The sequence below is a fragment of the Dendropsophus ebraccatus genome, chromosome 2 (assembly GCF_027789765.1).
Source record: "Dendropsophus ebraccatus isolate aDenEbr1 chromosome 2, aDenEbr1.pat, whole genome shotgun sequence".
Classification (NCBI taxonomy): domain Eukaryota; kingdom Metazoa; phylum Chordata; class Amphibia; order Anura; family Hylidae; genus Dendropsophus; species Dendropsophus ebraccatus.
In genome coordinates, this window is record NC_091455.1 from 150,691,860 (window position 1) to 150,718,490 (window position 26,631).

At 41.2% G+C, this 26,631-nt stretch overlaps 1 protein-coding gene across 1 annotated transcript in view; it reads left to right on the forward strand.

Moving 5' to 3' along the window:
- The window catches only part of GRB10 (growth factor receptor bound protein 10), a 157,399-nt gene extending 133,330 nt beyond the window's left edge, over positions 1-24,069 (forward strand). Inside the window, exons 7-17 of the mRNA XM_069958519.1 lie at positions 3,604-3,719; positions 11,414-11,488; positions 12,203-12,340; positions 13,032-13,142; positions 14,157-14,255; positions 15,279-15,350; positions 17,627-17,743; positions 18,559-18,625; positions 18,707-18,794; positions 20,477-20,570; positions 23,586-24,069. Coding sequence (XP_069814620.1) covers positions 3,604-3,719; positions 11,414-11,488; positions 12,203-12,340; positions 13,032-13,142; positions 14,157-14,255; positions 15,279-15,350; positions 17,627-17,743; positions 18,559-18,625; positions 18,707-18,794; positions 20,477-20,570; positions 23,586-23,732 — 1,124 coding nt within the window. The 3' untranslated portion in view covers positions 23,733-24,069. The remainder of the gene's footprint in view (positions 1-3,603; positions 3,720-11,413; positions 11,489-12,202; positions 12,341-13,031; positions 13,143-14,156; positions 14,256-15,278; positions 15,351-17,626; positions 17,744-18,558; positions 18,626-18,706; positions 18,795-20,476; positions 20,571-23,585) is intronic.
- Positions 24,070-26,631: the final 2,562 nt, after the last annotated feature.

Consider the following 26,631-nt stretch of genomic DNA (forward strand, 5'->3'; position numbering starts at 1 on the left):
TTAAGCCACTGATTTATTGTGGGTTCCATATGGATCTGATAGGGAGCGGGGGTGAGGGAATAAAGTTCTAAAGTTGAGTCATTAAAGCTGTAGGTGGTATTGATAAAGCGCTAGATTACTCCATGCTGCTAATGTAGTTTATCAGCAATATGTGCGGGCACCCTTACACATGCTGTTTGCCGGACAGATTTTGATGTACGTTACAGCATCATGTGAATGAACAATTACTTCAATTTGTCCTCTTGCAGAAACTATTTTCCTATGAACTTAGAAGTGGCTTGGGGTCCTTAAAATGCAGTGATTGACTTGTGGGTTAGATCAAAGTGCTCATGACCTACTCAATACCAGGTGTATTTGCAATCTTTTGTCACACTGAATGCTAATAGAGGAAAGTATCTGACCATATGATATTGCAAGACAAGAGATGAGCACAACTCATGCACGCTCTGGTTCGACCGAATCCAGTCGTGCGGCATTTGATTACCAGTTACTGAAGTTAGATGGAGCCCTGGAAAACATACAGCCTATGGCACACATGCACTAAAAGCATGTAGATGAACTTACTAATCCCCAACCAATTGCTTGACTATTTTCCACTTGGCTATGCTGCTCCTAGCCTTAGTTTCAGTAGATATAGCAGTTGAGACATGTGGACCAGGTGAAGTGAAAATTCATCAGCCTCAGGCTGCATTCCCACGTTCCGTGATCCTGACTGATCACGGACGTGGAGTGCATGTACCGGAGTCCCCCCGTGCCCGGACAGTATCTGTAATTAGATGCTGGGAGCAGGGGAGACTGTATTCATAAGCGCCGCGCTGTAATGAATCAGCCGTGCGGTGCTGTTACTACAGCACGGCGCTTATGAATACAGTCTCCCCCACTCCCAGCATCTAATTACAGATGCTGTCCGGGCACGGGGGAACTCTGGTACATGCATTCCACGTCCTGACGGATCACTGAACGTGGGAATGCAGCCTTAGAGTGTGGGTCAGGATAAGCTGAAAACGGACTAGTTCATGTAATAGAAACCTATTACAAGCAAGTTTGATTATCGGTGGGGATTGCGCCGTGTTAAATCTTTATTAACCAGAGTTCCCATTTAAAGGGGTTACCCAGTGCTTCAAAAACATGGCCACTTTTGCACCACTCTTGTCTCCAGATTGGGTGGGGTTTGAAACTCTGTTCCATTGAAGTAAATGGAGCTTAATTACAAACCACACCTGAACTGGAGACATGAGTGGGGCAAAAGTGGCCATGTTTTTGTAGCACTGGAGATAACCACTTTAACTACCAGTCGTTATTGTGAACCTGGAACCAATATCATGTAATGCTACAACCTGTCTAGTGCTACTGGTACTTAATATTTGATGCTTTAAACACCTGGGGAGCCAAATGCAGTTGTGACTGAAGTTAATAGTTGGAGGACTACTAGACAATTGCTTTTAGAGGCACTTGACTTTTAAATCGCAATGGCCTAGATTTATCCCTGTCTGAGGTCAGAAACTAGCTGGTATGTCATGGTGGATTAAGGGGTCAACAAAGTATTGGTCTCATTTCCCCTCCTCTTCCTGTGTCATAGACTGGACTCAACTCACAGCGCTAAGTCCTGTTGATATTCCTTGCATATGTTTAAAGTTGGCAATTTTTAGGATGTGTAAAAGTGCTTCTTTTAAATAAGATAGGAAAAGTTTTGTTTGTATAACTTTTGTAATGGTCCACCAACTCAACCAATTTCATGTTTCACTGATAATACTAACACTAAGTTTTTTTCAAAATGGTTTCAAGCAGAGTTATAAAAATGAGCAGTATGTCATATAGAAATGCACAAAACAAAAGCTGAGACTTTTTTTCCCTCAGACTTTTTTTTTTTCTTTTTGAGCCAATTTTGTCTCCTATTATGAAGAAAGCTATGAGATAAAGAAATCTTTGTGTGTCTCAGGAGACCATTTAGAATTTGCTATGGGACCCAGCCTTTTCTAGGTAAATCCCTGTTTGTGTGTTAGCTGAAAGTAAATTGCACATGATACACATTGGCGCTTAAAATAGCTGCTTTGGAATGTGGACAAAGGCTGGTTTGAGAAGAGCGTAATGACCTTGAACCAAAACTATCATGGATCCTTATGATTTTAGTTAGTCATGTGACCTATAGTTGGACTGGGACCTGTAACTATATTTTGTTAGTCTGCAACCATCCTAAGGCTGGGTACTTCTGTATTCTGGTCAAAATTTTCAGCCAAAGCAAGGTTAAACACAAACTATAATGGAATGTTTTTGGTCCTCATCTGGTCTTGGCTGCAAATACAGACTAAGGGTGTTATTACACGGGCTGATGGGGGCCTGATAATAACTGTAAACGAGCGCCGATCTGCTAGATCAGCGCTCGTTTACTGGGCCTATTCCATGGCCCGATTATCGTTTAACAAGGGCTGCATGGATATCGTTTAACAAGGGCTGCATGGAGATTGTAACTGATGTCCTTGCAGCCCTTGCTTAAACCTTATACATTACCTATCCAGGCTGCAGGTCTCCTCTTGCAGTCTTTTCCCCAGGTCCCGTGAGCTCCAGGTAATGTAAATTGTCAGTTGCTGGCCGTGCACCGCTATTAATGCATAGCAATGCGTGGTCGGCACCTGAAAAGTATAGGATGGTAATACTGCTTTGTTCCTTTGATACTGTACTTTAATACTGTACTCATTTCTACATCTGAGGAAGAAGGTAGTGTTTTTTTTTTGTTTTGTTTTTTCATCTTTAATGTCTTCTGCTCTATGGGAACATTAACAGCAAGAAAATTCTAAGGCTGCATTCACACGTCTGTAGACTTTACATACCAATGGAAACAATCCATTGCATGCATTTACTTTCCGTAGGTCCGCAAAATCTACGGACGTGTGAATGCAGCCTAACTTGCTGTCTCCCTTTTTAATGAAATACATGCAATGCAATTAGAAATGAGTAAAGTGTGCTTTGTTTAGCTTTGTGAAGCAAAAGCATTGGCTTTTGAATCCTGTGCATACGAACCTGCTGATTTTCCTGGTAGCTGCTGTTGTACTCTTATTTGCTTATTTTCTCATGCTCTTAAATGCCACAGTTTTTGTGATGATCAATGCTATACAGATATGTATATTTGCTCGTTAGGATCACTGGGGCTATTTCTCGGCCCCCTGTGGCACCGTTTAGCCTGCCCGCCACCTCTGATGCTCATCCCTGCATGTGCATATGTATAAGTAGGCAGGTTTGAATGTGTCAGTAGTTGTGAGCATCAGAGGCTGTGGAAAGGCCAAATGGTGCTTTTGGAGGGCTGAGTTACTCCCCCAGTGCCCAAACTTAGCAATTTGCATTATTTTATAACATTGAATACTACCAAAACTGTGACAATTAACAATATGAAGACCAGCGATGATAAGAGGAGTTTAGCGGCTACCGGGAGCCATCGGTGAGTTCGTACGCACAAACCTCCTTTCCTTTAAAATGAGGCAAAGGGACATGCTTTAGAACCATTTTGTCAAATTAATTAATTTATATTGATTACTTAATTTAACTCATTCATAATGAGCTCAAAGGTCTTCACACAACTGATTTTTCTTTTCATATCTTTTAAATTAGAGAGATGTCTTGAAGACCATGAAGTGATAGGGCAGATTCAGTCCATGATGACAAGTGAAAGCAAGTTTCTGTTCAGAAAGAATTATGCAAAATATGAATTTTTTAAAAATCCTGTGGTAAGTAGACAGTTTAAAAACCTGAAGACCTGCTATTTTCTCCCCCACTGGAGAGTTGAAATGTGACGAAAAAATGTAAAGAACTGCTTTTAAGGGTGCCTTCACACACACACACCGGAACCGCAGCAGATTTTAAACTGTGTTCGGTTATTTAGATCAAATCTGCTGCGCATCTGCAACCGAAAATCCGATGCACTATGTTGTGTGTAAAGCTACCCTAAGGAATTATGCGGTTAGGCAAAATATGTTGAATCATCCCCCCCTTCCTTCTTGAGACTAATGGCCCTTTCACAAGGAGCAATAATTTGGCCAATCGATCATTTAACGATTTTGAGGCAACAATTTTATTATTACTATCAGCTTAGACAAAAAGATAAATCATTTGAAAAAATTTTAATTGCGATCGTTTTAAGATTTCTTAAGCCCATCTCACACATAGTGTGAGACTGTTTACACGAAGGGATCTAAGAATTTTAGCGAACAACCAACGATTTGAGAACATGTTGAAAGACCAAGATGAATGAATTCTTGCTCATCGCCTGATCATTTGCGGTGTTGACACGAGCCGATTATCGCTCAAATGTGATAGTTATCGTGAAAATTCGACCGATAATCGCTCCATGTAAAAGGTCCATTAACAACTGATTCCATTCGTGTCATTACAGCTTGTCTCCTTCCCTTGGTTTTAAGATGCTTTCTGCTAAAGGCAAAAAAACTGTCTGAGGTGTTTTTACCATCTCTCCTCTCAACACCTCCCCCCCCCTCCAAGACAGCTGATGTAAACAAGTCCCGATCTGTAACTTTGGGGAGGATTCCATAAGCGACTTAACTCTCCCTTCATTACAAAGGAGTAGTTGTTTTCTATCAGCAGTGTTGAAAGGGACGTGGTAGGAGGGGGTTGAGGGTAGAGACTAATAGCCCATAACGTTTGTTTTTTTTAATTTTTACTGAAAGCAGTAGGCTCAAAAATATAGGAAGATGACACAAAAGATAACATGTATGGAATCGCTTAGTCTCTCTGTGTTTTTTGTTTATTACGCAGCTAGTGTGTATGTGTAGTAGTTTTCATATCTGAAACTTCCCAAGAATCCTTTTTTTTAAGTGCCATTTGATCCCATTAAATAAATGTTTCTGTGCTCTCTATGGGATCACCATCTCGACTAAACTTCCTGTATAATAAAGCTGCTTTTACACACAAGCTTTCCATGGGAGGGATGGGTTCCCCAACTTCCATTAGATTTGCTGTATAATAGTCATGTAGCTCCTGTCAAACTCATTATGCATTGAATGACACGTTGCCTGTGTACTTAGTCTGTGTTTCTCATCTTATTTAGAGAGATGTAGAGATTAGGGATGCACCGAAATATCGATACTACTATCGATATTTCGGGCAAAAAACGATTCGATACGAGGACTCCCTGGTATCGAATTCATTGTTAACCGGCGCATGGAATATACCGCGGAAAACATTGCGGGCGGCAAGATGAAGGCCTGCTATGTGTTTATTCAGTTACCGGCTTCCTCCCTGCTGCGGTTTGCTATCGTCCGCCGCCCCCCTGCTGCTAAAATTTACCTGATTCGCCGAACTTGTACTCCTATTGCCCGCCTCTCATACTACATTGGATGCTAAACTTGCCTAGCCCGAGTTACTTCCGTGGTCACCAATTTCACCACTTTAGGCTGCTGCCCCAGCTTCTCCCCGTTCCTGTGCAGGTTCAGCCCTTCCGATTTAACCTTACTGAGATCATGGATCTGAGCATGCATAGAGGATGTGGAAAGCCAAATACAGCACAACTTTCCGGCAGCTCTATTGATTCTCTGTGCATGCTCTAACCTCTGCCCCCATCCCCCCAAGGGAGCTTTATATCGCCACCTCTGCTCCTTTGTGGCCACGGGATACAGGATCTGGAGAGCCGAATACAGCACAACTTTCAGAGTGTGCATAGAGGATAAGTAGAGCTGCCCGCAAGTTGTGCTGTATTCGGCTCTCCAGATCCTGTATGCACGCTCCTATCTACGATCTCTTACAAGTAGAGTTCAATAGGAAAACCCCTGTAACCATTTAGATGCCGCTTTCCAAAACTAACAGCTGCATTCAAATGAAACTGCTGTGTGTTGGTGGTGTCAGCATCCTGCCAGTGCGGACATCAGAGTAATGTGGGGGTGACTGGGGGATCGGCTCTGGCTATGGGGGGATGTAACCTGAATATTACCCTCTCACACGGGAGGCGGTTGTGCTGCCTTCATTTTATTAGAAGAAACTGCATTTTTGTGCAGACAGCGTCTAGGGAGAAACCAACTTCATCACACTGACCGGGAAGAAGGGGGTCTGAAGATAACGCTGCAGCCGCCAGACAGGTCCACATGACATAAATCATTGGCCTGTGTGCGTGTTTCAGCTGCAGCGGCGTTCTCCGTAGCACAGGCCGGGCTTCCCGGGCAGTGTGGTTACCTGTGTGTCCTGCCCAGCCTGTCTGCGTCCTCCCTCCTCCTCAGTCTCTGGTGCAGCATCCAGGATCCCATGCTGTAAGCCTAATGATTCTTCTCTCCTATCTATCTATGTCCTATCAATCTATCTATGTCCTATGAATCTATCTATGTCCTATGTCCTATCTGTCTATCGTCCTATCTGTCTATCGTCCTATCTGTCTATCGTCCTATCTGTCTATCGTCTATCGTCCTATCTGTCTATCGTCCTATCTGTCTATCGTCCTATCTGTCTATCGTCCTATCTGTCTATCGTCCTATCTGTCTATCGTCCTATCTGTCTATCGTCCTATCTGTCTATCGTCCTATCTGTCTATCGTCCTATCTGTCTATCGTCCTATCTGTCTATCGTCCTATCTGTCTATCGTCCTATCTGTCTATCGTCCTATCTGTCTATCGTCCTATCTGTCTATCGTCCTATCTGTCTATCGTCCTATCTGTCTATCGTCCTATCTGTCTATCGTCCTATCTGTCTATCGATCGCGTTGCAGTGTCTGAATATTCTGTGGCAGTCTTCCCCATGTATTTTGTGCCAACCCTGGTGCCATGTAAAGGACTGCTGCAGTGCCACAGTATATACAGACACTGCCATCTCAGAGTATATAGAAACACTGGGGGATGGGCGGGGGGCATAGGAACATGGAGAATTTAGCTGAAAAAAAATAGCGCCAGTGTGGCTTCCAAAAAAAGGCGTGTAAATTATCGTTACCACTGCTACATGTACGATTAACCACGACATTGATTTAGGCCAATATCGCCCAGACCTATGTACAATATATATAATATATATATAATATATATTAGACTTGAAGTGCAGTACAAATCAATCCATCGAATAATAAATAAAGGTCCCTTCGCCTTTTCCCACCCTAGGATATCACAGCAGAGTTTATGGATCCCCCTCTGGCAGTCAAATCTGAAGCGATACTGATTTCAATTAAAGCGACTCTGTACCCACAATCTGACCCGCCAGCCCCCCCCCCCCCCCCCCCCCCCCCAAAACTACTTGTACCGTCGGATAGCTGCTTTTACTCCAAGATCTGTCCTGCGGTCCGTTTGGCAGGTGATACAGTTATTGTCATAAAAAAAAATACTTTTAAAATTTTAGCTCTGTCCCCTACGGGCGTATCTGGGGGTCACATTGTGGGTACAGAGTTGCTTTAAAGTCTATGGCACTCCATTCTGCTGCAACAATATAGAATAATAGCCCTGTAATTTAACTGATTTGGATGCCCAGCAGATTCCTGCCTGTTTCTCCAGGTTCCCTACTTTTTGACAGCCTGCTTAGCCAATTACTGGCTGCACAGGAACATAGCCGTGATTGGCTGAGCGGGAGGTCAATGAGTAGGGACCCTGGAGAAGCAGGCAGGAGCCTACTGGGCGTCTAAATCAGGTAAATTACTCAGTATTGCAGTGGACTTTACTGTGAGACTGTGAGTGTGCTGCAATACGCTATGTGTGAAGGCAACCAAATGGTCCCTACCATTCACACATACAGGATCTGCTGCACATTTAATGCTGCAGATATTAATGTAATTGAACAAAGGAATCACATCATGTATGTGTAAATGGATCCCAAGGGAAACAGCAACCCACTCACTGGCTAAGGCCTTAAAATGGAATCTAACCTGCTGATAACCCCCTAGTGGGCACAGGGGGTATGTCCCCAGTTGTGCCCAGTAAGCAGTTACGAGCACTGTGGACGTGGCTACCACAACTCCAAGCACCGATCTGGCCTGACCCCTTCATTTATAATCATTAGAGGGGGTGGGTTGGTGGGTGGTGCATCCCCGCTCCCCACGTGGCAATCTGCCACCGGCAGCCTGTCCCCCCTGATTATCATCAATGGAGTGGGCCGTCACAGAACGGTGCTTGGAGGGGCAGTAGGCACAACCCCTGTGCTTACAGGGCACAATTTACAGCACAGGAACATAGAGACCTCCTCATCCTCAGTCCCTTGTGCCCACTAGGGAGCTATCAGCAGGTTATATTTGTCTAACCTGCTGATAGTTCCCCTTTAGAATATCATAAGGGATTAGAAAAGTAAAAGAAATATATTTTTGTGTAAACCTCCAGATCAACCATTGTCAATGCAAGACTGTTTGTAGTTTTCAAGCCAATAAAAATTTGGTGTTGAAAAATTTGGCAAAATCTTTCATTGTGGTTTTTAAAAAATACTTTTAAAATTATCGAATTAGTATCGGGTATCGAAATTTGATAGTTGGTATCGGTATCGAAATTAAAATTCTGGTATCGTGACATCACTACACTGAGGATTACTTCACTGACCTCCCAGCATGCGGAGATGTTGCTGGCTAAGGCAGCCCATGTGATGCTGTACTGGTGCATCATGAGAGAGCATATATTGAAGGGAAATACTGCATTTTTGAAATCTAAAAGTGAAAATGGTGGCTGATCAGTTGTCGTCCAGTTACAGTAACTGTATGGATGCAACAGTGGAGATAACACAGAAGACACTGCAGCAATTTTGACGAGTGGGCATTATATGGACAAAAAAATCTAGTACTTCAAATTCAAACTCATGTATATGGTTAATAGAGCTTTGCACTCAAAGTTGACCCCTTGCTTTGATTCGCCTATCTTGGGGGGGACCTAGACTGCAGAGCACCCCTATCAGGAACGTGTCCTGGATTTCGGGGGGGGCTGATGCTGGGGGACACTTAGGGCCCTATTACACCAACAGATTCTGACAGATTTTTTTTTTTTTTAGTCAAAGCCGGGAGTTGATTATAAACCGAGAACAGGTAGTAAAGGAGAGACTGAGATTTCTCCTGTTCCCAAATCCATTCCTGGCTTTGGCTTAAAAAATCTGTCAGATAATCTGTTGGTGTAATAGGGCCCACACAGGGGGCCCTATTCATTGCTTTCATTCTCCACATCTGGACTGATCTGTATCTGTGACCACAGCTCCCTTGTGAATAACTACAACTCTCAGAATTCCCTGCACTCAGAATTCCCCTACATTACACGTAGCGGTGCGTGGTGGGCGCCCGACGAAAATAGGTCAAAACCTATATCAACTATCAGCCGGTGATCATTGTCATCGACTGATTGTTGTATTTATTACATGGAGCGATAAGGCCCGATTCCGCCGATTTTATCGTTCTGTGTAATAGTACCCTAAGGGTTAAACTGCCTGCAATAAAATACAAGTCATAAGAAGAAACTAGAGAAGCTGCCCATCCCCCTCCCACTCACATCGGACCCTGACACGGCTGTGTTCCTAGTGACATTAAATTAAATGGAGCCCATGCCTATCTCAGTACTAATGTCAGCACCCCATTTTAAGATTTGTCATGTCCATGCCTCAGAGGTCCAAATTGTGAGGTGAATGAGGCCTGAGCCATAATGGTTAGCTACTGCAAATAGAAACTTTAGCTTTCAAGAACTTGGTACATCCATGTATTGATATGTTCTAGCAGCTTATTTTGTTCATAACTGCTTCTAAAGACTCATAAAGGGGTATTCCAGCCCCAGAAACATTTTTAAAAGTGAATCAGAGTGCTGTAAAAAAACAAAAAAAAAACACACACAGCTGTTCTAATTTACTATTAAGACTGTTCCCATTCACGCTGTTCACAGCTCCTGGATATCAACATTTAAATGGCTTAGTGATAACATGATAGGCAAGTGTCTGTTGCCTTTTTGGCATCTCCACAACACTTTAGCAGGGTGCAAAAGCTGCACCTCATGCAGCCAGAGGCATCTGTGCCAGCCATACTAAATCTGCTGGTACAGTTTGCATCAGACTGTTTTAGCAAAGCACCAAACTAAATGATCAGTTCTATGTAAGCAATCGGAAAATTGTGGGGACCCAAGGTAGTGCCGCTGTGCACTCTCATGGGTGAGACCCAGTGCAGTCAGTAACTTTTGACATGCATGAGGACATGCAAAAAATTACTTAAAATGGCCAGTAAACAGACAATGTGTGTAAAATATAGCCATTCTGACTGGGTTGACCTGGCTTGGGACACTGGTGCCAAATTCTTCTTTGGTAGTACTGCTCACTACTTGGTACAGATCAATCATCTGCCTCTAAAAACATACTGCATGTGCTGTTTGCCAATGCCGATCAGTGGCCTTTACAGTGCATGGTCAGTTTACTATGAAAATCCCTTTTTGTAGAGGTTCTGCAGGTAGGAACCCCTATAACTGCGACTGATACAGGGTCTATTATTCAGTCTCTAAGCATTTCATCTGTCATTGTTTTCAGTGTCAATCATATGACCAAATTGGGGTCCTATGTCCTTAGCAGAGAGTGTCAATGACTACAACTCACAAATTACTAAGTGGGTGGTTGTATTACACAGCAGCATCTCTTAGAGAAAGCACTGCTGAAAATGCAAATACTGTACATCTGATAGATGGAGTGCAGAGATGGAATGACTATCCACCCTATAACAGAAAGGATTGAGTTTACACCTAGAAAGCTTTAAAAAGGTATTTTGTGAAACCATCTCGCTCAATAAATGCCAGGGGCAACTTGCGTAACTGCATGTGTAACCCTATTTAACTAACCCATAGATGTATTACCCAGAAGTGCACTTGCCTGCTGAGACCAGCGATTTGCTTCAGCATCCAGTGCACAGTGTAGGACAACATTGGTATTGCAATGGCTAGAAAAACCAAAGGTGCTCCCTGGGTGAATCATTATTGTAGAGGAGGACAAGAGAGAAGTCAATACTCACCTGATCATCTGTAAGCATGAGAAGGTATATATTGGGGTGTGACCTGTGCCCGATTTTACCTATGATCTGGAGTGGAGTGTAACTGAGAAGGTATATGACACTTGATGCAGTCGTTCAGTAAAACTGGGGATGAGGAGCCACCCTTGTCTCGGGTTAGTCCAGTAGAGTGAAAGGTGCAGGAGAGAAACAGGACCACTGCTTCCCCACCAGAGGCCTCCAGACTTTAGGTGGTGTGGCCTTCTTGTGCCTGCAGTTTCTGGTCAAGAAGCCGCGGTCTCTGTTTCTCTCCTGCACAATTCCCTCTGTAGGACATTATTGGGTCACTCTCTTCTGGTTCTTGTCCTCTTTTGAGGTCATTGCCTGCTCCTGGGTTAATTTGTCAAGGAGCCTTGAAACCCCCTTGTTGGCATTTACAAATGTTAATACAGCTTTTAGGGTTGTTTATAGTTTTATGTAGAAGTACAGTAACATTTTTGCTTTTTCTCCCCCCCCCCTAAGAATTTCTTTCCAGAACAGATGGTTGCATGGTGTCAACAATCAGATGGTAGCATTCCGAAATCTGAATTATTGCAGGTAAAGTAATTGCCCATTAAGCTTTTAGATTTTTATTTTAAGTGTACAAGATGAGGCAATGTTTATATTGAAATGTCTATACAAGGTATACATTGGGAGGACTTCCAGATGTATACCTCTGAAAAAAATTGCTGTATGCTGCCCATAAGCTACTGTTTAAAAAATTTCTACTATGCAGAATAAAACTGATGTAGGTGGAGTATCCACTATGACGGGGATTTAAAGATGGTTTGTCTAGATGGCGACAATGAGAACAAAGTTGTTATATACATGGTTGTCCCCTGGGATTTTAGCATAAAATCGTTTGAGAAATATGCAATCTTTTAATTTCATAAGATTTTATTAGTTTATCAAGTTTGTAGAACATATAAACAATATGCCCAACATAGGCAACAACATCAAGGCCCAACGTTGGGGAAATATGCAATCTTTTGGACCACCTTGGAAGAGCACAGTAAAGAAGAATTTACAGCATTTAACATTTCAATTCAACGCCAGCCATTATCACCCTGAAATTTAAGTACAGACCTGGAAAGTTCCCAGCGCATGGGTCAATTGATACAACCTCTTGACGGAGGAAGTACCTATCTGGCCTCCGACAGTGTGGTGTATTCCACTATATTTTTTTTTAATAATATATGGGACAGCACAAAAGACTGCACTATTCTATATGAAGCCTGCAATATATAGTGATCATGATTTTTCTTTTTGTAGAATTTTTTGAATGCAAACAGCTGTCCGGAAATACAAGGTTCTTTGTATGTTAAAGAAGTTGGAAAAAAGTCTTGGAAGAAATTATTTGTTTGTTTGAGGCGGTCGGGTCTTTATTGCTCCACAAAAGGAACATCAAAGGTAGTTTTCTGCTTAAAGAGTTACTGTTGTGAGCTTTACAAATAGAAGCTGCCCACTTTAACAACCCTTCAAACATATTACAGTAAGGCTAGGTTCACACTGCGTTTTCAGCATCCGTTTAACGGATCCGTTTTTTTTAACGTCCAGAAAAATAGGGTCAGCAACGTTTTTTTGTCCGTTTTGGTCCGTCAAAAAAAACGGATCCGTTTTTTTTTATAATGGAAGTCAATGGAAAAAACGGATGCACACAAATGAATCCGTTTTTTGCAATCCGTTTTTCATGCGTTTTTGCAAAAAACGGATGCGTTAAACGGATGCTGAAAACGCAGTGTGAACCTAGCCTAAGGGAAATTCTCTGATTCAACAACACTTGTCTAAATGTTAGAATGTGGTGGACATGGTTCATATAATGTGCACTGTGTGATTCTTTTTAAAGTCATCTGTATGTACAAATCTAAATGGTCACTCATGAATATGTAAATGTCCTGAAAAGACAGCTGAACATTACAATGTGACACATTTTAACTTTAATACTTTTTAGATTTAATAACAGAACAAAGTGACTTATGCTTTCCAAGCTAGACATGGAACTGTTTCTTATTCATACAAAGGTCAACATATTTGTGGGGTTTAGTCTTATTTTTATTTTTTTTAAATTACTTTAGACTAATGTAATTTCTACTTTATACAGGAGCCAAGGCACTTACAAGGAATATCTGATTTAGAAGACAGCAATATTTATTCATTGATATCTTGTAAGAAGCTGTATAATTCACCAACAGACTTTGGATTTTGTGTCAAGGTAATGAGAAAAAGAATGCATAATCCTTAGATTCACTTTCAGCATATTAAGTAAAAGTAAAACTTTTAAGGGGTTATGCAGCATTTAAATTTTAATGTATTGATGCACTCTTGGTAAACATAATAAACATGTTGTGCCTGCGCCTCCATGCTCCTCCCATGTCACCGGTGTCCCCCACTTACTGCAATTCACTACTTCCAAGACTAACTTGTCTAAGGAGTGAAGGCTTCTATTTGTGTATGCCCAAGACAAAGCATTTTTTTTTTTTTTTTTTTTTTTTTTTTTTTAACAGGTCTACTTCCTCCTTGATTTTATTAGGTATCACACAGACATGTATTCATACATTTTACAGCGATGAGAGAAACAGATCGCTGAACTCAGGGAGACCAGCCAAACGACAACACTGCCGGCTGCTAGTGAAAGCGCTCAATGCAGTGAAGTCCTAGGTGCATTGCCCCCTGGGAAACATGAATATGAAAAGGAGGAGCCCGTGGAGCCTCATTGAAGAGTCTCAAAACACAGGACCAGCCAGATATCCCTTTGAGAAGGACCCAGCCAAGGGGCAGCTCCTGTTAGGAAACCACCAAATCCACCAAACCTCCTTCCCGGAGGGATATCTGGCTAGTCCTGTGTTTTGAGACTCTTCAATGAGGCTCCACGGGCTCCTCCTTTTCATATACATTTTACAGCGGACACACTGGTTAAGAGCTGCCTCATGAATGTAATCACATTTCCATACAGTCAATGAGTTTTAATGGAAAATTTCTGACATGCTTATGAGACGTTGAACCCCTTAAAGTGATAGCATAGCCTAGTAGTAATCCATCTTTTTAATCATATTTGTTTATTTGTGGTTGATAGGAGTATATCACTATTTTGTTTATCCTTTAATATACAGTAATAACGGTAAATTTATTTTATGTATTTAATTTGATTTTTCTGTAGCAGTTAAGCTTGTTTTGTTAACGCTATATAAACCAGGCAGAGAGATTTATTTTTTTTTCTTTCCTATAGCCCAACAGAGTCCTAACAGATGTTAAAGAGCTGAGACTACTTTGTGCAGAAGATGAACAAACTCGGACATGTTGGATGACTGCCTTTAGACTCTTAAAGGTATTTCTATTTTTTTTCTTATGTAAACTTCCTGCAAAAGCCTAAAGTGGTACACAGTGCAAGATATACAAAACAATCATAAATAGAACCAAATGTGTGCTGATTTTGCTGTAGCACACCTAGTATGATGGTAATGCATTTGAGCTGTATATGTAATTAACACTCTGAAACTGCAATCCTGGACCAAGTGTAAATTGTACATTTTATTTTGGTTCAGTTAAGGCTCTTTATAGTTAACAAATAAAAAGCAGTATTTACCATAAATCTGATATTTCAGTGCATTGATCAGTTTGGTTAGGAGTAGAAATGAGCGAACTTGGGGCTCTATTATACACAGCGATAATCTGCCAAATAAGACCCAGTTCAGCAGGTTATCACTTCATGTAATAAAGAGAACAATCCACTGAAGAGTCATTCATTAGCTGATCGTTTACATTTTTTTTTTAAATCACTGCCCACTGTAAATGTAATAGCAATATGCTGACTATGGCTAATAAATGTGTGAAGAAAATAAACTTAATACTTACCTGCCGACACTCCCTGGGAAAGTCCTAGCTTCTGTCTGCTCCCCCGCAGCCGTCGCTAGCACCTCTGAACCAGTCTCTGAAGGGAGAGGCCGCTCACCCGATCACTGTCTGCAGCACTGTCGCATCTAGGCCAGTGATTGGCTGAGTGGCTGTCACTTCAGAGAATGATTTAGAAGTGCGGCTGTGGGGAGAGGGTTGAAGTTAGGACACTGGGGAACATGGACAGGTAAGTATAATGTTTATTTTAAAACATAAAGCAAGGGCTGCACTGACATCGCTAACAATGTTTGTGCAACCCTTGCTACATTTTTGTCATGCTGTCTTAATAGGCACAGTGAGCGAGCTTACGCTAGTCATCGGGCCATGTAATATGGCCCTTAGGGACTGTATGCTCTTGCATAAACCTACTGTAAGTTCACTCCTCTTTAGGAGGTATTAAAAAAAAGTTCCTTTTTCAAATAGCATTTTTTAAATTGTCATTTATCTTTCGTTACAGTATGGCATGCTGCTTTATCAGAGCTATAGAATTCCTCAACAGAAAACCGTGCACACTAACTTCTCTGCACCAGTAGGTCTCGAATAATTTTTTTATTTTTTATTTTGTTTAAACTACTCCAGTTCTGTTTTAGGTTACAAACACACTTGGCGGGTCTGCAGCGAGTCTCCATGCTGCGTTTTTGCCGCAAGACTTGCTGCAGATCCCGGCCCTACACTTTTAATGGCAGACAAACGCGCAGCAGGGATGTACATCGGGCGGCCGGGGCTGCGGGTGGCTGGCTGGAGCATATACTTCACCTGGTCCCCGCTCCGGCTTGCTGAAGACATCGGGAACCGCCGGAGCCGGGATCAGGTGAAGTATCAGCTCCGGCGGCCAGGGGGTTAATGGGGTGGGCTGCAGACAAACTCGCAGCATGCTCGCAACCTGCTGCGTGTTTGTCTGCCATTAAAAGTATAGGGCCGGGATCTGCAGCGAGTCTCGCTGCAAAAACGCAGCATGGAGACTCGCTGCAGACCCGCCAAGTGTGTTTGTAACCTTAAGAGTAAGGGAAACCATGGGCTGTTACATAGGGCTATGTTCGCACAACTCCTAATGTCAGTGGAAGTTGTGCAGATTGCATAACTTATATTCACATTAGTCCCACCAAACAGCCTGCGTATAAGACTACTTTTTAACCCAGGAAAATCCTCTCAAAAGTCAGGGGTCGTCTTATACTCCAGGTTACGTCTTATTGGGCGGGTGCTGAGAAATCTCGCAAAACAGCCGCATCCCCGATGTATGCGGCTACTGTATGAAGGGCAGCGCAAGCTGCAGGCATCCGGGGTATGTTAAAGAGGTACGGTAGAGTGGCGCTGTGCCCAGAAAAAAGCCTTTGTATCCTAACTATATTATACCGACTTCTCTGCCTTTCAGATCTCACTGCTGTCTGATTGTTTGTTTTATTCCTTTTTATTTGGTTTGTGTTGGAATAGGGGTAGTATTATTATACAGCGAGTATATCCCAAGCTCAATATTTTAACTGGAAAAAGTTTGCTAATTAGCAGTTTTTTGCACAATAATCTGTATCTTGCTTGCATATAGTATGTAATACTTTTATACTTTTGACTACGCGTGTGTTTTTTTTTTTTTGTGTATGTATATATGTGTGTGTATGTATATATGTATGTGTAATATATATATTTAAAATGGGAAAGAGGGAATGTTTAAACTTTTTTTTTTTTTTATATGGAAGGGGATTTTTTTTTTTTATTTATGAGTTTTTTTTTACACTATTTTGTAGTCCTCCTTTACCGTGATTCATCATACAGATCAATGCAGTACTTATGTTTTGCATCGATCATGTATTCTTCACTTGAGCCCTCTTGTACCATGTCTGCAGCAGCCCGGAACAATCATGTGGGGAGTAGAGATGAGCAAACCGGGTTCGGGTTAGAGTCTATCTGAACCCGAACGATCGGCATTTGATTAGCGGGGGCTGCTGAACTTAGATAAAGCTCTAACGTTGTCTGGAAAACATGGATACAGCCAATGACTATATGCATGTTTTCCACATAGCCTTAGGGCTTTATCCAACTTCAGCAGCCACCGCTAATCAAATGCCGAACATTCGGGTTCGGATGGACTCGAGCATGCTCTAGGTTCGCTCATCTCTAGTCGTAAGCCCTCTCTGTAACCCCTTAACAGCATTGTGACATAGCCAGACATTTAAAAATTTGCATAAACATGATAAAAAGTAGAAATGTCAGTAGACAACACAATACAGCACCTCCGGATTAGTCAGGTGCTTGAGTTCCGAACATGTGGGTCTGGGTTGAGCTGCCCTGCACCGACTCAAAATAGTACTGGTGTGATTTTAGATTTTACCAAGTATATTTCTTTAAGATTTGATTTGCAAAAGGTGAACTGCCAGGAAAATCCACATATGATACAAATTTGATGTTGTATGCATAAAGCATAATATACAGCAACGACACACACATGAAGTAGGTGGTAGGTTCCCCCCCCCCCCCCCCCCAGGTGGTGCATTTGCACTACAATAAATCTTTGTTCATGCAAATATTTAGGCTGAATTTGAAAGCTGGGGTTATGCCTTTTAAACAAAGCTATACTTGAGAACGAGATCTAGTTTCCTGTAGCCTTGTGCTGGTTGTACCCGCCTGGACTTCATGTGTTTTTTAGTCCAGCACCAGAGACAGGACCTGGATACAAGTAAGTATAGCTTTATTTTAAAGCATGAGAACAAAAAAAACCTGTTTAAATTGCAAACTTTGATTATCACATCCCCTGTATATTTAGATTTTAAAAGTTAAAAGTGACACTTTAAAATTTCAATCCTTTTATTTCAGAGAAGTGTCTCAGAAAATTGCTTAGTTGCAATGGATTTTTCTGGGCAGACAGGAAGAGTTATTGAAAATCCGTTGGAAGCACAAAGTGCTGCAGTAGAAGAGGGTCACGCTTGGAGGGTAAGTGTTAAATTGTATTACCATACTGTTTCTGTTCTAAAACGAAAACTGACTGCTACTAAATGAGTAACCTGGAAAGAATATACTCCAGAGAAGATATACTACCTATTAACCCCTTCATGACCAAAGGCCATAATTCTTTAATTTGTCCACCTACAGAGCTGGTTGGGGTGTTTGCACCATAGTTTTGTTGGTATCATATTGGTGTAAAGGTAAAACTTTTTTAACGCTTTTTATTTGGTGTATGCAGTCCTTAGATTGCATATTCAGATCAATGCTATGCCATTGCATAGCATTGATTAGGATTATCGGCGCTTGCTCGAAAATTGCCTATTCTACAGGACAGAGGTAAGTATTTCTCCTCCATCTGTCAGGAAAAATCATCTGGACTCCTCAGTCATGCTGCAAGAATTCCAATCAGTGAGTGATTGGCACTTCCCTTTTCACAGGCTTCCTTAAATGCTGCAATTGGTATAGATTGCAGGTTTAAGAGATTAATAACATGCAGCTGTTTGTCATTATGCCCTGCTCCAGGGATACTAATGTGTTCAGGGTTGCTTACATTGGAGCAGCCCTGCACACATTAAACGCACATTCAAAGCAGGAATGTATATATAAATTCCTACTGCTTGGGACATATATACAGATTGGTGACAAAAAGGGGTTAACATATATAACCTGCAATCCTAGGTTACCCAACAGTGTGCACTGAAGTAAAATTTTAATATGTTAAACAGTTTTGAAGCTGGATTATGCTACTGCATACTTATATTACAGCAAAGATATTTTTTTTTATATTTTTGTTTCTTTCATAGAAGCGAAGTTCACGTTTGAATGTTTTGGGAAACCAAAGTCCACTCCATCCTTCCACGCTCAGCACCGGTAAATACATTTGGCATTTTACTTGTGTTATAATTTTTGACAGAAGGTAATGTTTTAAAGTTTTATGCTCTGTTTTAATAGTAATCCATAGAACTCAACCTTGGTTCCATGGTAGAATACCTAGAGAAGAATCCCAAACAATCATTAAGCAACAAGGGCTTGTGGATGGGTAAGAAAACGTGCATAATGGTGCAGTTTTTTTTCTTTTTCTAAACAATTTCCAGGTTGGAGTATTGAATTATTTTTTTTTTCAATACCTGGTCTGCTCTTACGCAGAGATCCCGGTGGCATGGTCCATTTTTTTAAACTGCCATAGGGTTCCTGTGATCAGCGCCAGTTTCTTCATGCGCACTCGAATCCCCTCTCAGTGACACAGCAAAGCTAATGGAGATGTGTCACCAAGGGGAGTAAATACATTGCAATGAGTGAGGAATGAGGGGGAATGCCAGCGCTGAGCTGACAGGTTGGCGCTCACTTCCCCAAAACATTGGTTGTGAGATAGGGCCATAACCTTCGTTTATATATGATCGTTTATATATGATTCATGTTGAACATATAATCGTTTATATATGATTCATGTTGAACATGACTGTGTGCAAAAAAAATAAACCATGGTCTAACTCTGTATTAGCAAACAGTGTGCCCACACATTAATACATATGCCCTTATTCTTTCCAGTTAGGGTTTATGCCTCAGACCATCCACCACTTTTGTAGTCTGTCTTTGGACTCGTTCTATTTTATAAATATCTTTTTGTAGGTGAAGTCTCCAGAATCACAGTCTGTCTCTTCATATTGGTTATACCTCTAGCTATGCAGCCCAGTAATTCAGTTAGCTTTTCTTATTGCCTAGTTGCACTCAAGGTGTAGTAACAAACGAAACAAGAGAAGGACTTTTGTGTCATAACCTAACAAACAAACCTTGCAAACGTTAAAAAGAATGGGATCTACTCTCTTATGCATTTTAATGCCGCCATAAACGCCAAACCCTCAGTCACAAAGGCCCGGGGTACAAAAACCCCTTAATCTAAACCCCCCCTACTTGCGTAAAATATAACTTTTATTAATACAGTCTAAAAGTAAAACACTATATTAAAAACACATGTCTTCTAGCACTAGTATAAATAACTGATGGTAAATCAGAGGAGATACGCCTGTCTTCCTATATTTCTATTATGGTGCAGCCTGCATTAACTGCTCCACTAATAATTTCAGTGCTAGAATAGATGCAGTTAAAATCACTAGTATGCCCTCTCTACATGTTTCGTTGCGTCTGCAATGTCATCAGAAGAAAAAAGATGAGCTACCCTATAAAGTAAATTTGTTAAACCTCCTTTTACCTACTTTTTTTTTTTTTTTTTTTTTTTTTTTTAAGTAGCCACATAGTACATGTTAATTACCTAATTCATGTGGCTTTTTTTCACACATGTAAAGTGTCAATCAAAATGCAGTGCTTAAAAAGTACAATGTGTTATGGAAACAAAAATCTCAATCTCTGAATTAATTTAAGTAAAAGCATCCTACATTACCACACAAGGTGACATGTTATATTTGAAAAATGGAGCCGTGTCCTGAAGGTGAAAATAAGCCATGTCTTTACGCGGTTAATATGGCTTATTTTTAAATTATTAGGCTGTGCTATGCCTTAGAATTGGAATCTTTTATCCAATCTAGATCAGGGTGCTCCTTGGAACAGCATTGCTCTTTGTAATGGCATCTTGGCAGATTCATTTATTTTAATTTTTTTATCTTAATTTTGAGCACAAGGTTTTTATTTTTTTTAATTAAATGTTGAGGCAAATAATGAAAATGACCAGCTTAAACAATTTTTAATGTAACTTTCTACTCTTAGACTTTTTCTCCTTCGAGACAGTCAAAGTAATCCTAAGGCGTTTGTTCTTACACTATGTCATCACCAGAAGATTAAGCATTTCCAGATTTTACCTGTAAGTATTGAAAGCATGGGTTTTCTAGGAATATAAAAGTACAAACATTATAAAACTGGATTATTTAAAACACTTGCTGATATTCAGAGATTAGTAGATCTGTGTTCTTGTATTCTAGAGACTCCTCTGTTCCTCTGATTTTAGATTTTTATTTTGATGAGTATATAGGAAAGGTTTGTATGGAACGGAGTATGTATGTTTGTGGCCAAGTGCATAAACGAAACACTGTCAAGAACCCCACTCTGACCTTTGACATTATTGTATGTCCTTTGGGATTAACAAATCGGACTTATTAAAATCCAACTTTTCAAACCAATGTTTTCCCTGATACCTACTGTTCAGGAAACATTAAGGTTCTTTCCATATATAATATGTTCTCAGCCAATTGCACTGGAACCTGTGGGTTTGGTCTATTTACATCCCCTGATTTTAAAAAAAAAAAAAAAAAAAATTGGATTGCCACATTTAGATGTTTACCCAGCTTTTTCGCTCTACTTTTGTGTCAAATCTGTGACTATCACTATTGTGATTATGTATTTACTACAATATTCTTCCCTTCATAAAACTTGCCTAAAATTAAAGTAACTTTATTTTTTATTAATGACATTTATGTTTTTCCAGATCAAACAATACCTGTACTTTTACACAGCTGACTAGGGACAACCACCATTATTTTTTGTACCACGTAAAGAAACAACGGGCACCACTGCATGGGGCAATAGTCTTTGCCTCTAAACAACAATATAATACAAAAGAAAAGGCACCTGCAAACGGCCGCACATCAAAATCATTTTATTGAAAAGAGTAATAACCGCAAACACTTTTACTCAGGCCAATTATTGGCAAGGAGGTTTTCTAGAAATACTCCTTCAACTGATATAAAAATATATCATAACAATATATCTATCTAATATATCTATAACAATATATCCCCCCCCGGCCCCCCGCTCATCCGCAGCCCCCTGCGCCGGCTCGATCGCAGCCACCGCCGCTCTGATAGCCGCCGCTCTGATCGCCGCCGCTCCGATCGCCCCCGTGGGCATAAGTTACCTGCGGGAATTTTAAACGACGACTCTTCAGCCAATCAGTGCTGAAGAGGAGGCGTTTGAAATTCCTGGCTCCCCTCTTCAGCCAATCAGTGCACTGAAGAGCGGAGCCGGAGATGTCGGAAGACCTGCTGTGCGGAGCAGGTAACGTATGCTCGCGGCGGGGGCGACCAGAGTGGCGGCGGGGGTGGCGCAAAACGATCGCAAAACGATTTTTCCGTACGATATATCGTACCGTCTAAATGCTGATCGTTATGAAAAAAAAAACATTACTCCGACATCGTTAATCGTACAATCGGGCCAATTATCGTTTTGTGTAACAGACAGTTTATCAATTCTTAATAAGCCTAGACTTGACTTCCTCAGCTCATTGGTCTCAGCAGCACTCTCAGAACTTGTCACTAAGATAACCCAGCTTCCCCAGTCTCAGCACTGCTAATTCGTTGCATCTCGGTGGGTTGGGAGGGTGTGGGGGTTTACCAGCGGCTATTTGATATTGTACAGCATCTAGTTCAACAACAGATTTTCGAATGGTAATAGTCAGAAGTTGTGGTGAGGCGATAATGCTGCACTCTGGAATATTCATGAAGGAGCAGGACAATGGCATGCTTCACCACTCCTAACTTCCTGGCCTCCTACATGATCGTATCTTCCTCTCACGATCCTGCGTGGCCGATGTCAGACTGTGCTCCTCCTGCGCTCTGCAGCATGGGGGACCAGTGTATCTGTATGCCGTTGTCAAGATCTCCCCCCTAGCCGCTGCCAACCCCCCCCCCCCCCCCCCCCCACCACCAATGCTGGATTTATAAATCTGGCAAATTTGAATCTCAGTTAATCCAGCAGATGTCTTGAAAACCAGCTCTGGAGCTTTTAGCCATGATTATTCCTGTTAAATCTGGTATGGAACAAGGCCATGCCCCTTCTGCCCACTCATTAGGCAGACTGGGTGTACAGTACATTGGCAAAAAGTCATATTTTTGCACAAACCAGTTTTATCATTGCCTCTTTTAAGTTAAATACATTTGAGTAACTTGTTAAATTGCAAGGTTAATCTCTCTAGTTTTTTTCTTTACTTGATCTGGAAAAACATACCTCGAGGAATGAAAGGAAGTTATTTTAATTAACAGGCTTCATTTTGTATGTATCTTTTGTTTTGCTACTAAAAAAGCTTGGTAACCATGTTCTAAATATGCCTATACATTATAGAATGTCAATGTACTGTCTTTGAGGGTTTCCGGAGACTGAAATTCCATCACGTGACCCTCATCCGTCAGTCTTCTTTTTTTTTTTTTTTTTTTTTAAGGGGTTGGCCAGTAAAATTGCTCAGTGTACAGTATTAAGTGTACTCACATGTCACATGCTCCTTCATGTCGGCCATCTTTTGGAGAGTCTCCACAGAGCAGGGCACAGCTTAGCTTGGTGGAGGGGAGTGTGATTTTAGCTCTGAGGTACACAGGAAGCTGCTGTCAGTAAGGGCAGTGAGTACACTTATACTGTACACTGAGCTATTTTACTATAAAGTGGCCAACCCCTTTAAGTGTTGTGATTCCATAACTTTAATTATAGTCTGCTGTAGCATTTCAGCAATCAAACTATGTACCAAAATGTTCTTCTACGTGTCTGCAGGCAGCTTGCCAGTCACCAGGTTGTTAGTATTACTTTATATAAACAAAGAATCTTTGCAGCAACATACTATTCCAGGCTTAAAATGGTGGTATCTCATTAGGCTACGCCACCAATTTGTGCTTCTGGCCACCTGCTGTGCAGGATATTGCAGAACAAGGGATGTTTGATGCCCTGGAAAGTATTCCAAGAAAGAAGGGCCCTGACACCCATTGGTCATATAAAATGATGGCATATCCTAGTGATATGCAATCACTGTTTAGAATAGGAATACCTCTTTATTAGTGTATATATAACCATTTTATACATTTAAACGCATTTTGTTTGTTCTTTTTAACTGTTTCAGTGTGAAGACGATGGGCAGATGTTCTTTAGCCTAGATGATGGCAATACCAAATTCACAGATTTAATTCAACTTGTTGAGTTTTATCAGCTAAACAAAGGAGTTCTGCCATGCAAACTTAAATACCACTGCATCAGAGTGGCCTTATGACCTCCAACAAAAGACTGTTTGAATAAAGTGGAACATTGACTATGGGGTGGACCTTGGTCCTATTTGGGGGCCGGGGGGGGGGGGGGAGATTTTTGTTTTTGTTTTAACATGCACCTTGTGACTCTGGATCAATCAGCTGGTGCCAGCTTATCACAATTGGCTGGTTTCTTGTAAATTCAGATTTTTAAAACTTTGTTTCTGCATCTCTAAATGGAATAGGGTGGTATGTAGTCTCAGAAAAAATTGCTAAATGTGCAGTTTCTGTAGGTTGCTCACCAGAAACAAGCCTTGAACAACAATTTTGGGATTGGTTGGGTAGGTGTGGGAATAGTGGGTGGGGAGGGGTGGGGGAGAAGGACATTTGCCCTGGAGTAATCTTGACAATTAAGACTGATCTGTTTACTTATTTTATTGTGTGTTTTTTTTTTTTTATTGAAATACATTTTTGCACTCATGCATTTCAATGTGGATTACAGCCTTTTGAAAATAGCAGGTTTGGCAATTTTCATTAAGCAGCAGTTGCTATGTGCTGTAAAGTGACATGCTAAAACCTTCAATGGATTTACTGGGAATAAATTACTATCAACTTTATTGCAAGGCTTGTCTCCTGCCACCTGCATGCATCTTTTGAAGAGCTCATTTGGAGATTGGAGCAACGTATTTCCCTTCTCTCACTCACCAATAAGAAAAATGGCTGTTATATCTGTCCTAATAAGCTTGAGTCTGTAAGTGATAACTATGCATAAATGTTTGAGCTACAGTTTCTATCCAGTCTATCTTGTTTTATCAGGAAATGTTGCTGTTTTAATGCAGTACAGGCATATTGGCCTCAATCATTGAAGTTTGTTTTTTGGCCAGATTAATTTAGAATAATCTGAGTATTGTGAAAATGATTGTCTACCTAGAGTAACAAAGTTTTGTGACTTGGTTACATTCATTTATATTTGTTTCTAGTTTTCCAGACACCTCTGAGGCTTCCATTGCCAAAGAGGAAAACTCATTTACTCAAACGACGCTCTCTTGGAAATGAGAATTTAATGTGACAAAAGACAGGATCTGCGCATGCAGCGCCATTTTGTTCTGTTTTTTTTTTTTTTTTCTTTGTGCAAAAGACAGGATTAACTATTCCTGAAGGTAACTGTCACTTTAAATTCTGTTTGACAGAAGAGCTACAGAAGAGTTCAATGCTAGACTACAGTATTTACTTGGGGAAACACTTGTGACAATAAAAAGCTTCAATGAAACATATCAGCTGTACCATGCAACTACAGTATAGTAACACTGTATTTTAGATGAAACACATTGTCATTACTTTATTCCATGTATTTGCCTCATATAAAATGAAAACTTGATTTTATCTGTTTTTCTTGTTTTAATGTACAGTACTTTGACATGGCATTGTTACAAACACTTGCAATGATATTTTATACATTTAAAAAAAAAAAATATGCACACTGAAAAGGAGGACTAAGATCTTTTTCATGCTGCCCCAATCCCTACAAATCTGGAGATCGGTGAGGGGTACAGTTCCCCCCCCCAACAGTCTCTTACTTGGGGACAAGCTAGTTTTGGATGGACAACCTCTTTAACCCCCCCCCCCCCCCCCCCCCCCCCCCCCAGCACCCCCCCCCCCCCCCCCCCCCATTTTCACAGCATATTTAATGTCAAAGCTAAGCATGTAATTGCAAGGTACAATTGGTGTTTCAAAAAATGCAAGCACTAGGGCCTTTTTAAACAGCAGGAAAAAGAGAAGTGCAAACATTTTTATTGACTTGGTCCTTAAAGGGAACCAGTCAGCAACGATTGTGCTGATATGGTTCCCAGCTGTATAGGTCTACCGAGGCTACCAGTCGCTTCTGCAGAAAAGTTTTTTTTATTCTGGTGTGTGAGGGCGAGGGGCCAGTTAATGGCCTCTCTGCCTTTCCGTACTCTCTGAGGGAATGATTAACAAAGAGTTAAAACTAGCAGCTTCCTGCTCACTGGGATAAAACTCCCTGATGTAAAGCTACCGCTGCAGACGCAGCTGATAACCTAAGGGAGCTGCACAGCAGAGCAACCATATCTGCACAGTCGTGCGGACTGGTTCCCTATTTAAAGGGGTTGTCCAGCGAAAATCTTTTTCTCTCAGATCAACTGGTGTCAGAAGTAAATTACACATCTATATTACTTCATATGAAAAAATCTCAAGTCTTCCAGTACTTATTAGATGCTGTATGTCATGCAAGAAATGTTTTTTATTTTCAGTCTGACAGTGCTCTCTGCTGACATCCGTTCTGGACAGTTCCTGTCTCGGCCAGAGGAGAGGTTTTCTATAGGGATTCTCATAGAAAGCGCCTCCTGCTCTGGGCAGTTTGTCTCGGCCAGAGATGTCAGCAGAGAGCACTGTCAGACTGAAACTAAAACATTTCCGCCGCACAGCGCCCCGCTTGAAGTTCCATCCATCCCATAGGCTCCATTATATTCGCAGGCAGACTCCACCGTCCCGCCTAAAGAATTGACCTGTCAGCAGACAGCAGTATCTGCTGGTCCATAGAATGGAGCTTATGAGACAGCGGAACCTCAAGCAAGGGTAGAAAGCAAAATCTGCTTGAAGTCCGCCCCCCCCATACCCCTGATTTTTCCGTAGTGTGCGCATACTTTTAACATTCCTCACACAAGACACAAGCTGCATTGGTCAAACCTCCAAGGACTGTGGTCTGTTTGGTTCTATCATGGTGTCCATTGTGGCACTGGAAAAAAAAAAAACTATGCCGGATGCAGCTGTTTTTTTCCAATCAAATGTATTTGAGACAAACTCTGGTCACGTTTGCGCTGAACACTCTTAAGGTGAATGAATTTTGTCATTTAGGGTAATGTCTCTTATTTATGAACGTAGGCAACCTGGTCTATTCTGCATGCT